The sequence below is a fragment of the Dermacentor andersoni genome, chromosome 8, assembly GCF_023375885.2.
Source record: "Dermacentor andersoni chromosome 8, qqDerAnde1_hic_scaffold, whole genome shotgun sequence".
Lineage (NCBI taxonomy): Eukaryota > Metazoa > Arthropoda > Arachnida > Ixodida > Ixodidae > Dermacentor > Dermacentor andersoni.
Window position 1 is genome coordinate 83,990,935 of NC_092821.1, and position 14,478 is coordinate 84,005,412.

At 46.2% G+C, this 14,478-nt stretch overlaps 1 protein-coding gene across 2 annotated transcripts in view; it reads left to right on the forward strand.

The window, feature by feature from the left end:
- Positions 1 to 14,478, forward strand: part of LOC129386732 (uncharacterized) — a 148,742-nt gene that overhangs the window by 64,786 nt on the left and 69,478 nt on the right. The window contains exons 13-14 of one of the 2 annotated variants that reach the window (XM_072284029.1): positions 5,240 to 5,377; positions 5,931 to 5,966. In XM_072284029.1, the coding sequence (XP_072140130.1) occupies positions 5,240 to 5,377; positions 5,931 to 5,966 (174 nt within the window). Of the gene's footprint in view, positions 1 to 5,239; positions 5,378 to 5,930; positions 6,395 to 14,478 lie in introns of those variants that run through there. The other variant, XM_055074894.2, reaches the window with a different exon arrangement.

Sequence of the window (14,478 nt, forward strand, 5' to 3'; positions counted from 1 at the left end):
TATATATATATATATATATATATATATATATATATATATATATATATATATATATATATATTCACAGCTGTTTTTATCGGCCCACTGCGCCTAGCTTTCGTCTGTCCAATATGCTAACGAAGCACTCCATTACTCGGCCTTTGAAGGATCTTGCTGGAGTAGAACATTCTTTTATATATATATATATATATATATATATATATATATATATATATATATAATCAGCTAGCGCGAATGCAAAACGACGCTACATACGCATGAATTCACCAGAATGGTATAAATGCATCAAAGCTGCACTGATAGCAATTGCAGTGGTCAGAATTACACATCAGCTTTTTATACGGTGTCGTAGTTGTACGCGTAGTCAACATGGCACGACGCTGCACGCGAGACAACCAGTAGTGCACAGTAGTACTGGCACCCTGCTGTCACCAGGCGTGTCACAGCATTGGCGCAGTGAAGAACGCAGCCACCGAAGGAAGCAACGGGCAATAATCAGCAGCATTCTTTTACGAGTTCAGTCAAATGATATCGACGTTCATGGGAGCTCACATCCACTAGCCTTTCACAGAGCTTAGGATTGCCTAATTTCAGCGATTTTAATTACCTAAGTGGCCGTCGTAGAGGCGAGGAGCACGCTCAAGTGCACTCGTTTTCGGTAGGGCCGAAGCAGCTAAGTGAAAGTAGATTCCCGGATGAGGAAGGCGGCGCCCTCGTCTGCGATGGTCCGCTCTCCCGTACTTAGTTTGTGGTTCCTGGTCAACAATCGCGCCTCCGTGATGGAAGTTTAAAAATGTGACTAAAACGAATGTTCATCGGACGACAGTTGGTCAGTGCGTTGTTGTATACTTTCGCGAAGAGCTCTGCTACGTTATATGCAACGCGACAAAGTTTACTACACGCAAATATGCTCTCCGGTAGCTCCTAGCAGTCCGTGCCAAAGGAATCAGGGCCCAACCGCCTTCTATTCTTTTAGAAACCACGCATTCTTACGCTATTAAAAAGATCTGTTTTCTCCGGCGTATTATTGCATCTTTAACGCGTACACGTCACTTTCAGGCGGTGAGTTCTCGCGGTTTTGTGAGGTCGCGTGACAGACTGGTGAAGTAAGCGCCATCCGCAAGCCTATCGTCAATGCAGAGGGCTGACGGCAAAGAAGGCGCCGAATCGGAAATACCTACTTTACTTTTGTTTTGTCCACTGATGCATAATTACAATCTAGACGTCATTTCGAATGGGGAATCATCGTGGTTCTCAGGCCTCGCATGACTGATAGGCTACATGGAGGTGGGCCAACAATGCTTTCACTAATCGTGGAGGACCAAATAAAGACTTGAAATGGAAAGAGCTCTGAATACTTCGCGTTATACCACCACTGTAATCGTAGTAGGGAGTGGTACTCACGCCGCTCGTGAGCACAGACCTTGGCTGTGTGCGCAAAGTTCTTGCTTGTTGCGGAAACAAGAACAATGAGCTGTTGCTACGGAGGCGAGAAAACCTTGCTATGCGGTAGGTCCTGCAATCTTATATTTTTTTTCTTTGCAGCCAAGTGCGCTTTGCATCCCTCTGCGCTTTCTAACCATTCACGAGCTGGTTGCGCACGCGCTGTCAATAACGAGAAAGCACGATGGTGGCGGCGCCAATATGGCGCGGATTGCGTGTCGTATGCTCACGCAGTTGACATCGCAATAAACATTGGTTCAGTTCATTCGGGCGGAGAAGGTCAGTCTGGTATCTTTTCGGAGAGGATAAAGCAAGGAGTTCAATAAATTGCAATGGTGAGTTAGTAATTGAGCGGTCCTGTCACAACAGGATATAGTTCCAACTCATTTTCGATGACATTAATGGAAATACCATAATTTGTTACCGCAGTCAATTCATAGCTCTTCATGCGAAACTGCCAGTTCTTATTGTGATGACAAATTTTCATGCACAGTGCTTTCTTTTCCGCAATACCCCGCTATCTTATTAGCACAAACATCCAATCAAATATTTTCTCGCACTTATCGGTAAAGAAATAATTGCATTTTACTCTACCGCGATTGCTATATTAAGCTCAAGTGCTTCTGTATTGCAATAGGTTTGTTGCATATTTTAGCGTAGCGCGAAAACTCTTGCAGACCTTTTCAATACGTGGTAAAATATCATGAAGCTCCTAAAAGTAAGATTTAGAAGATTTACATACACTGTCATGATGCAATATGTCCCATAGAGGCATCACTCATATGTACTTCAGTAGAAAATAGTAGCTGCGTATAATTATCGCCATACGGACGTAAAATTACGTGACAGGCGTTATGCAAACCGCATGGTATGGACAGAGTCTGCCCTCATTCATCCCTAGTCAGGTACAAGAACCATTAAGCTTTCCTGCGTTGCTGTCCCATAATTCCCAAGGACGGTCTCGTGGCAACATGATTCGAAATAGTATAACACTCGAAACCGTTCTTAAAAGGGTTGCGCCAGCCTAGACATTTCTGTCCAGCGATGGTATTTCGGAGTCACGGAACTTCGCTGTCACAGTGTGTGAGTGAGTAAATACTTCATTCGAAACTAATGTTGACCTTGAGTTGGCGCGGCCCTGAGACCCTGGACCCTGACAACTTCTTCAGCTCTCTTGATTAGCTTTACTTGCTGGTCAGGGTGGGGGCACTGCAACACGGCCTTCCACTGCTATTACTTATATCGTGATTCGTGTGGTCTCGTAATGTGGACGGCCACGTAATATTGAACTGATCCGGTTTTTGCTTGCACTGGTACAGGTATTAGGGTATTAGTACGCATTTTAGTAGACATAGTCTACGGGGTTGGGATAAGTCAAAAGGGAAAAAAAATGATTGAGTTGGTATGGAGGAATGGCTAAATTCAGAGCGCGAACTACTGCGACGCAAGCTAAGGCACAAGAAAAGACAGGGCACGGCGTTACTTGCAATTGAAAGTTTATTCGGAAGGTCACAGGTTATGTAAACCCGACATGTGGCTATGTCATCAAGCATCAGGGTGATGGCATTAAAATAGAAATAAATAAAAAACAAACGAAAAAACAAAGAACAAAAATGTCTATTTATCATTGTTTGTTATCGATCTTAGGGATAGGTACTGGTCTGGCCGCAAGATTTTGTGGCCACACAAATGCAGGTATGTATCTGTGTCGGAAATGTAAAAGAAAGGCGGGTGTGTATCTGGCAGGTGACATTTGTTTTATGCATTTTATTATATACACAGCGTCCATAACTTGAAGCGTAATATAACTGGTGCATTTTGTCGGCAGTACAGCACCCCCGGATAGCTTAGAGAATCTATTCATTACTTTATCGGTGTAGAAACTTGATCAGTACTGCGACGCTGTTATAGGCGATAAACTACACGACGTTTACAGTTCATCGTAGATGCCTGTGAAGAGCTGAGCAGACCCAATATTGTTTAGTCACTTGAGGAAAAATATTTCTTCCTGTCAGACTCACTTGGCGTCACGATCTAGGATGTATATTAGCACCACAGGCATATCCGCAGTTTAGGAATACTTCAAGTATGGCCGAGACCACGAGCCAGATCGCGTTAACTTCAGCAGAGACGCCGACCATGGGGACGTGCTGGCTCATCGCCGTTTGCAAACGCAAACGAGTTCTGCAGAGGCCAGTATGGTGGAGCGAGAATCAAGAAAAAGGCAATTGTCGTCCATCCCACTGTTGCACGAAGCTAGGGAATAGAGCATTGGGTTTCTCAAAAGCTTCATAGTTTCCTTTCTAGCTTCGTGCTACAATTGCCTGGATGACAATCTTCTCTATTACACTCGCAAATAAAGTCTGCTCAATATCACAGCAGATCCCAAGACCTTACGTTTTACCGAGGGTCGGTGCTATCAACGGCACAACGGGCCATGCTAAAATCACAGAAGAAGTGCAGGTAGCCATAGGCTTGGCGTTTTTGGAGGCGAAGCGCTGAGCGAAACTGGTTTTCAAAAAAGTGTGAGTTCCGTGGTTGAAAAGAAACGAGCGTCTAAAATTTACAAAGGGCTGCACCTGAAAAACCAGAAAAAAAGTCGACGACCACACCCAATGTAATTGGAAGTTAAAATAGATGACCCGGTTTAATCATTAGAAGGCAAAAGAAGAAGCGACAGCAAGCAAGGTACAAAGTTTGGGCGCAAGAATGTTCATATATGTTTACCTTGCAAAACAAAAATCTAAACAAACACCTTGACAGAATACATTGACCGTGTCTTGCTTTTCGAGTCTTGTAAAACAATGCCTGGATAATAATCAATCTAACATCTAAGGAAACGGCCCAATGCAGAAGCGCGAGTATTCAAAGCTATTAGGAGCGTTAACAGGGCGTGGGCGGTTGGGAGCGGGCTTTCAGGATGAACAAAAATGTTCCGCTTAATGGTGGAAAAATTGTGGAAACGATAGGGCGAAGTCTTCACTGTACAATACAGCTTGATACCAGAGAGAGTGACAACTATTTTTAGCTGCGGTTTGTCAAACCGCAATGCTCTCCAGGGCGTGAAAATTAATCTGTCGTGTTCCTGCTTCGTATATCTCTTTCTGGGGTGGGTGGAGGGCGGTGTATCTGGGCAAATGGCCATCGCGGTTTCGTTGCCTAGTTTGCGCCGCAACAGCTTCAGTGATGTTGCGTGCTCAACCTGCGGATAATTGTCGCTGCAAGTGTAGCAGGTGGTTGTGATGCGCTGACGGCTGTTTCAGAAATTGTTCGATAGTAAGCTATACCCAGGAGCTACCTCGGTTCGAAAATGAGCAAATAAGTGCTTCGCTTTGAATTGTTCCTTCGACATACGAATCTTCCTCACATAGCGGTTTATACGAACAAGCTGGAGCTGGGCGCTAGTTTGTGATACGATTCGGTGTCGACTGTAGCTCGAACAGTCATCACACATGCTAGAGTAAAGAATTTTTCATGCACGATTCGCGGCAGCCGCCTACACGCAGCGTCTATACCAGAGGCGCAGCAGCTTAATGGGATCTTCTGTCATCGTTGCAGCTGTTGTTGCGCAGAACGCGCGAAGAGCAGTGAAAAAGACCTTCGGGCACATGCTTATAAGAGTAGCTAAATTATTATTATTTTGTATTTTATTTCTGAGAAATTTCAAATAGCTGCTTTAAGAATGTGGTCAGCTTGATTAGCCGTAAAATGCCCTGAACATCGGACCATGCAGCTTTCATCAAAGAGTCTAAAGGTATGCGTGCCTTCAGCACTGCCGCATTTTTTTTTCTCCTAGTTCTGCGATTTTCCCAAGAAAGGCTCCGTCCTTGGGCCGTCCTTCGCGAATGCTGACAAAGCGATCATTGCTTTCGTAACAACACCGGAAAGGACCACAGTCGTCTACTTCGACAGTAAGGACACGCTTCGTATAAAGGTGAGTCGTGCTGCCAATAGTGAATATAGTATGAGCCAAAGGCTCTCTGGCCACGTGCAAATGCACGTGAAGTATAGGTGTAGTACATAGAGGTCATACATGTACTCTCTGACAAATTTCAATTTGACACTGTATTCGAAAGGAATCTGTTTTGACATTTAAGAAGCTCAACTTCCTTGGCAACTTTCCCGAGCATGCTTCGAACATTGGAGGCGCAGTTACGCATCTTTGACCTATATATTACATTGACCTATTGTAATATTATATATATTACACAAAGCAAGAAGTACTTCTTCAACGCTTCAAAACATGATCTAAAAGCCGTTTACGCATCTCTCAATTCTTTCAGTTCGGTGCATGTGCGCGCACTGTTGTGATAAAACATGGCGATTTCCTTTTTATTGAGTTTTTGCCAAAGATGCGCGCGTCCTAGACTTCTTAATTTTACCAAATTAGTATGGTAATGTTCTGATAGAAAAACAGCCTATTTATATTTTCGCTTTTATTTTATATAATAACATTTCGCACTCACTACGGCATTGTTTCTCTTCAGATCTGTCAATTGAAATACCAAGCACTGGATCTCACCGTAAGCCTAGCTCCTTACGACGTGAATTACGACTTTGATTCATTCTACTGCAACAGCGTCAGCAACTTTTCAAGGACTGCACACATCGCGACGACTGTTTTAGACTTTATTAAGAACCGTTTCACTGACGACTCAAAAAAAAAGGGTTGCAATGCTCTTGGAAAAGTGATTTTTGGCCGATAAATTCGACCTAACTTTGGTGTCGTGTCATCGTGTCTTGTTGCTGTTGCTGTGTACAGCATTGCAAATTCTAAGTGTAAGTGAACTGTGTGTTTGTGATTGTTACCAAAATGCCGCTGTCGTCTTTGACTATGCATTATCACGCGGGCACCGTACAACTCCGCCATAATCGTACTCACGCCAAAGACCGGGCGTGGTAACATCACACACAGTACCTTTATTCAATAAAACTGAGATACGTTTGCGTGGCATGGTAGCCATCCTTGTTTTTTGTCATTTCTTCAACTTCTCCCAACCTTTCCTATTCTCCCTTACACTCTTCCTCCTTTAAGTATCGCCCCTCCTGCGGTTATACGGAAATACCCGTACAAAAATGACTGTTGATTAACCATTGATATGTTGTTGGGCAATTGTTGAAACAACGGATTTCAACAAATTTTCAAAAGCAATTGAGTTCACTCAACCCTTGCACAACAATATTACCGTTGAGTGTTCTCAATAAACTATTGGGTAATTTGTGTTGATTTTTCTAGTTGTTTTTATTGTTGTGTAGCAGTTGAGTCCAGTATACAATAATTACGACTCGCATATGAAGACATTCCAAAAATTTATTACGATGTGTTCCAACCTCATTCCTGTCACTTTGCGGCAGGTATGTTCTTTCGCCTCGCTTTCATTGAAAGAAAATAATGTGTGACCGATTGGGAGGAATCGAACGTCGGCCGACAAGCCCGGTACTCTAACCAATAGGCCACGAGCGCGCACATACTCCTCTCATTCGAAAACCAGTAAGCTCTGAACCCGTACAAAAAATTATAGAGAAGGCATTGAATTATTATTGGTGAATGTTGAGTGTTTCAGTGAGGAATTGTGGAAATTTTGTTGAATTGTTGGGCTGACTGTTGAGTGGTCTTGAATATTGGCCACTGAAATTTAATGGAAACACCATTGGGTGTCTCAATGTTCAATAATTGTTAAGTTGCCATTGAAAATCTATATCGCGTAAACGGCTCATTGGGTTCATTTTGTGGAACGGTTGTTGGGTTACCATTGATGCTGTATTGAACTGACGTTGTGGTAGTTTTGTTGACCTGTTATTGAGTTATTGTTGTCACAGCACTGAAAAGTACATTGTGGCGCAGTTGAGATGGCATTGAGATTTCAGAAATGGCCATTGAGATATGATTGACATTTCATTGGGCTAGTGGATTTTTATTCATATATTGAAATTGCTTTGCTATTCACACTTGCATGCCCCGGTACCTGCTCATAACTTTCACAAACACAAACAAAAGCAAAGGAGAGACTGAGCAATTTGAAGTAACTTTATTTACACTAAACATGCGTGCCCATGAAACATTATTACAGTACATAAGGCACCACTAAATTGAACCTGGAGACATCGGCTAGTACGTACAGCACTCTTAACAGTGTAAATACGTCTGAAAAAACCTATACATATGAATTAAATCAAAACGATCATTCTGGTCTTCCCTTGCGACTTAAGTTTTGACTAGAAGTCAAAGCGACTCAAAAGGCAGAGCTTAAGCATACCCTTTTAACAACCAACTTTGAACACATGAACACTTGAAGCTGCTTTTGTGTGAATACACACAAGACATCTGAATACGTTACATTAAAATGTTTCGCACACTAACCCATCACAGGAACAGTTACGGCTGACTGTGGGAAGGCAAAGTAACAGGCTTGAAACAAATGACTTCACATAAATATATACAACCTTTAGCACACGTCTTTCCACGCGATTAAAATTTAATGAAGTACCAAAGTAGACTTGTCGGAGCTTTTTGTCTTTGAGATATATCTATTTTCAGGTTGTCCAATTATTTTATAAAATAGGATCACTTAGCTTAGCTATTAATTGATGAGACATCATTTAGAAAGTTGTTGGGCATGGTGAACACCTGAATCATGTTTCTGACGAGCCAGGTTTGCAACAGTACACCATATGTATATGTTAAATTGAGGTACAGAAGACTTTGGTGGTGATATTTCCTCAATTTAGTGAGCTCATCTTTAGTTAATTTTTCTGGACGTACACAAAGCTAATTAGAGCACTTTTTGGGGCTTTTTTCACTATACCCAGCAACTAAGTGGTACCTCAGTCAATAAAGAGATAAGGCAAGGCTAATACCTTAAACGATAAGAGAAAACATAATTATTCAGCACAGAAAATTGGTAGTAACACATAGCTAACACAATTCCAAAGAGTCAAATAGATGGTCACCTGCACTTGCAATATCAAGTACCCCAGAAATCGTCATAAAGGATGGGAAAAGGTTTCAATTACTGGACAGCCAGATTGGTGAGACAGTGAAAAATACAAATAAATCCATATACGAAAAACCAATGACCTCAATTGCGCAGGTGAAATGTTATTAAAATGCTACCAAAATTTTATTGCATAATACACATAAAAGTGGCATAAAAATTGGGAAAATCAGTAACAAAGACGGAGGGAGATACAGCACCCGTGTTGAAAAAAAATTACAACTGATATACATGCATATTTAAGCTGAAGACAATTTTTCCTCCAACATATACAAAAAGAACCCATGCACTGACGGCATAAAAGAAGGTTCCTGCGCCTGGAGAATGCAGCACAGTACAAAGCAGCGTCATGAGAACCGAAAACTAGAGCTTATTATGTTTAAGAAGTACGATTACTTGCATACCTACACGCATGTGACATGTCATGCCTTGAATGCATGAAATGCATAAATCTCACACAAATGAAGTTACCATCACTCTTATTGGCTTCCTCAGGGGACTCCTTGAAGTTGACTAGAGAAATGTATATCAGTGCTAAAAACAGAGAAGATAAGGCTCTATAGCGTTCTTCCTGAAATAAACAGCGCAAATGTTTGATGTATCCATTCTATGGACACTTCGCCAATTCGGTGTACATTTATATTTGACAACCACCCAAGCAGAGACGAGAAGGATGAATTAAGGTAGGAACACACATGAACGGTGACTCAACTAGAAGTTTATTCGTGAAGACAAAGATTTTAAACGCATTGGCCAACTTCACAAAGAAAAAGCTATGGATGTGCAGCAGAAACAGCCCGGCACAACAAAAAAGGACCGAAAGACATGTCCTGTAGAACAAACATGTGCGTCAAAAACAAAAACACATGAAAACTGAAAGGTTTGTCCTCTAACTGATATTAACGAGAAATACTGCAGCAACTCTTTCCCACTATGGGTCACAGAAATCTTGCTTATGCATTTCTCTTCGTGATCAATAAATAATTATTCCATAAGTCCTCTTGTGTTCTGGTCTTTGTGAGGAAACAACCGTTCTTTCTGCTCTGTACCTCAACACCAGAGGAGTTCGAGAAGCAATATTTATTGATCAAAACAAGTGCATAACCACGTTATCTGTGGCCCTTAGTGAGAAAGAGTTGCAGTTCTCAAGTATATTTCTCGTTGGGTAGTATCACTCATCGGACAAATATTTCGCTTTTTCGAAAGATTTGTCCGATAGTTCTCATTTTTTACGCACGTTTATTCTACATGGCATGGCTTTTTCATATTTTTTTTCTTGTCGGTCGTGACTGTTTCTGCCACGCATGCACGGCTCTTTACCTTTTTCAAGTTGACCAGCGTCTTTAATACCTCTGTCTTCAAAAATAAGCTTGCGCTCATGTGTGCTCCTATCTATTTCGTCGTCCGTCGTCCGCCTCTGTTCGCGTTGCTGTTTCCAGTTCGCACGTATCACTTGGTTAGGCTGGTAAACATTCTCGCAAGCAAAAAGAAATACCTCCCCTCAAAAGGTAGCCCATCCTTCACTACTAAAAGCCAGAGCAAATCGAAAGTAAGCCTTCACAGCGTCCATGCGGCAGCTAGTACACCAAAGAGCAGCACAAAAAATAGCTAAAAATCCCACTTGATGGAGAGTGGCAACAGAGATGCGAGCTTGCTAGTCAATCAGTCGCATATTGACACGTGTACTTATCTTTATCGGGCGACCACGTTTCGCCGCTTAACAACTGTAATCGCACAGCGAGGGACGCGCCTGCATGTATCCGACGTTTCTGGAAAGTTATCGATGCTTCTACCCGGCTGTCTGTTGTCGCCGAACCTTGTGTTATCTGATTTCATCGCGTAACGCGAATGGTGTAGAACTTTGTGGAAGGCACGCGGGTCCAAACGATTAGTCTGGAACATTCGACGACTGCTCTATAAAAGCCGACGCGTTTGACCCGCTTATCAGATTTACGACGATCGCCGACTGTGTTCGCCGCTCTCGTTGTGCTTTAAGTGTAGCCTGTTTTGTGGGCACAGGTTCGCCCAATAAAAGCTAGTTTTTGCCTTTCACAGTTTTGCTACTGTGTTCTTTGACGTCACGACCACGTGACATCTGGTGGAGGTGCTTTGCGTTCATGTCCCGGACGCCCCCACAAAGCCGTGACCCAAGCCCTCACTCGGAAGACACCAACATCGCCAAGAACCAGCGAGGTAGCCGCAGGCTGCAAGGACTGCCCCCGGAGCACGGACTTTTGCCTGAGACGACTAGGAAGATGGCCACCACGTCCACCCCAATGGCAGCCCCAGCGTCACCCGTCGTGCTGCAGCAGCCCAGGGAGCCTCCGACGTTCCGCGGTTCAACTTTCGAGGACCCGGAAAGCTGGCTTGAGACGTACGAGAGAGTCGCTACCTTTAACAACTGGAACAGCGACGACAAACTGCGATATGTCTTCTTCGCTTTGCAAGACGCGGCCAGGACGTGGTTCGAGAACCGAGAAGCCACCTTAACGACCTGGGAACTTTTCCGAAGCGGCTTCCTGCAGACGTTCGCAAGCGTCGTACGCCAAGAACGAGCCCAAGCGCTATTAGAAACCCGGGTGGAGCAACCTAATGAGACGACCGCGATCTACACGGAAGAAATGAGCCGTCTCTTCCGCCACGCCGACCCTGAAATGTCCGAGTAGAAGAAAGTCCGCCTGCTGATGCGTGGTGTGAAGGAGGAACTTTTTGCCGGAATGGTACGAAGCCCACCGAAGACCGTCGACGAGTTTCTTCGCGAGGCCACCACCATCAAAAAGACACTCGAGATCCGAAACCGGCAATTCGACCGCCGCACAAGCTCGACGAACTACGCTGGAGTTCAATCACTGGCCACCGACGACCTGCGCGAGGCTATCCGAGCGGTCGTGCGGGAGGAGCTACAAAAGCTGTTCCCACCATCACAGCCTCAAGTGGCTTCGATTGCCGACGCCGTGCGAGAGGAGCTCCAACAACAACTTGGAGTAGCCCCTGTATCGCCCCAGCCTGAGCCGCAAGCGATGACCTACGCCGCCGTCGCACGCCGTCAAGGTCCCCCTCCGCGACCGCGCCAGGGCCCTGTCACGCCGCAGTTCCGTCGTCCGCCGCCGCCAGCGCCAGCACGACCACCCGTCGCCCAGCGCACCTACGCGAGGAAGACGGACATTTGGCGCGATCCTGACCACCGCGCGCTCTGCTACCACTGCGGAGAAGCGGGGCACATCTACCGCCGATGCCCATACCGGGAGATGGGACTCCGAGGGTTCGCCGTTAACGCGCCGCGACCACAGATTGGCGAAAGACCTCGCGATATCGCCGACTACCTCGCCGCTACTCAGTGGAGTTCTCGACGACCGTCGCGTTCGCCATCACCAGGCCGCTACCTGTCGCCGCAGCGCCGACCATACACTGGCCCAGCCCGGGGCCGGTCAGCGAGCCCATATCCGGAAAACTAAAAGCAGCAACCGATGGAGTGCGGTTGCTGTTCGTCGAACTGACGAAGATCCTCCGCCGCCGACGAAGACGACAAAGAAACCATCTCGACGACCTAATGACGACACGCCGCCGTCCCGACGAAGTCAGCAAGCCAAGACTACACCGACGAAAGACGACTTGACGACACGACTTTCCAACTTCAGTTCAACACGACGCAGCCGTGATCCGACGCCAAGACCTAACTGTAACGCAAGACAGAGAACCACCGACCTCGACGTGCTTCTCGACGGCCACGCAGTCACCGCCTTAGTAGACACAGGAGCCGATTACTCCGTCATGAGTGGACCCATCGCCGCCCAGTTGAGGAAAGTTAAGACTGCATGGGAAGGCCCTCAAATTAGGACCGCTGGAGGGCACCTGATTACGCCGACTGGTATCTGCACGGCAAGAATTACCGTTCATGACCGGACTTACCCTGCCACTTTCGTTGTCCTCCAACAGTGTTCACGAGAAGTCATTCTCGGCATGGACTTCCTGAATCAACATGGCGCAGTCATCGACCTGAAGTCGAAATCGATAACGCTGTCACAAGAACAAGCGATACCGCCGGAGAGCTGTCGTAGTCACCACGCCTTGAGTGTGCTCGGAGATCAAGTGAGCATCCCGTCGCGCTCCAGCATTATTATTTCCGTAGGCACTGGAACACCCGCTGACGTAGAAGGCGTCATCGAGGGCGACCAACATCTACTGCTCGACCGTGAAATTTGCGTCGCAAGAGGGATCGCTCGACTCCACGGAGGACAAGTGGAAGTTATGCTAACCAACTTCAGCCAAGAGTTCAAGCACATCAACAAGGGCACGACAATCGCATACATCGAGGAAATTGTGGAAACCAGCAATGCCTTTGTCCTCTCGGATTCAGCCGCATCTACCCCGATGAGCATTGTCCCTGAACCAGACTTCGACGTGAATCCAAGTCTTCCTATGAGTAAGCAGCAACAGATCAGAAGTCTTCTCCGACGATACAGAGACTGCTTTTCGACGTCATCGAGGATTCGACAAACACCAGTTGCAAAGCATCGCATAATAACCGAAGAGAGCGCTCGACCACTCCGCCAGAGCCCTTACCGAGTTTCGACGCGAGAACGTGAAGCTATTAGGCAACAAGTCGACGAAATGCTGCGCGACGACATCATCCAGCCGTCGAAAAGCCCGTGGGCCTCTCCTGTAGTCCTGGTAAAGAAAAAGGACGGAAGCCTACGCTTCTGCGTCGATTATCGTCGACTGAACAAGATCACGAAGAAGGATGTGTACCCCCTTCCACGGATAGACGACGCATTGGATCGGCTCTGCAACGCGAAATACTTCTCGTCGATGGACCTCAAGTCTGGCTACTGGCAAATAGAAGTCGACGAGAGAGATCGCGAAAAGATTGCCTTCGTCACGCCAGACGGCCTCTACGAGTTCAAGGTCATGCCATTCGGACTGTGCTCGGCGCCTGCAACGTTTCAGCGCGTCATCGACACGGTGTTAGCCAGACGTGCCTTGGTTACCTGGATGACGTCGTTGTCTTCGCCGGAAATTTCGACGATCACCTTAGGCGGCTTGCGACAGTGTTAGAAGCCATCAAGTCATCAGGGCTCACTCTGAAGCCGGAAAAGTGCCGTTTCGCTTACGATGAGCTTTTGTTCCTAGGCCACGTGATCAGCAAATCAGGAGTACGCCCCGACCCACAGAAGACAGCTGCCATCGCAAAGTTCCCGCAGCCAACCGACAAGAAGGCAGTGCGCAGATTCCTTGGCATGTGTGCCTACTATAGGCGCTTTGTCAAGGACTTTTCACGCATCGCGGAGCCGCTAACACATCTAACCAAATGTGATGTCGCGTTCAAGTGGGAAACGCCGCAGGCCAAGGCATTTCAAGAACTCAAACGACGCATGCTGTCGCCGCCGGTACTTGCACACTTCGACGAGGACGCCGATACCGAAATCCACACTGACGCCAGTAGCCTAGGCCTCGGTGCCGTCCTAGTCCAGAGGAAAGAAGGACTTGAAAGGGTGATATCGTATGCTAGCCGGTCGCTGTCAAAAGCGGAAAGCAACTATTCTACGACTGAAAAGGAATGCCTCGCCATCATTTGGACTATAGCTAAATTCCGTCCTTACCTCTATGGCAGGCCATTCAAAGTCGTCAGTGACCATCACGCATTGTGTTGGCTAGCTAACTTAAAGGACCCTTCAGGACGGCTGGCGCGGTGGAGCCTCAGACTACAAGAATATGACGTCACGGTAATATACAAGTCCGGAAGAAAACACTCCGACGCCGACTGCTTATCGCGCGCCCCCATTGATCCCCCGCCGCAAGACGATGAGGACGACGACGCCTTCCTTGGGATAATAAGCGCGGAAGACTTCACTAAACAGCAACGAGCCGACCCGGAGCTAAGAAGTCTCGTCGAGTATTTGGAAGGGAACACCGACGTTGTCCCTAGGGCATTTAAGCGCGGGTTGTCTTCGTTCACGCTACAAAACAACCTGCTCGTGAAAAAGAACTTCTCACCAGTGCGCGCCAGCTACCTTCTTCTTGTACCGTCAGCGCTGCGTCC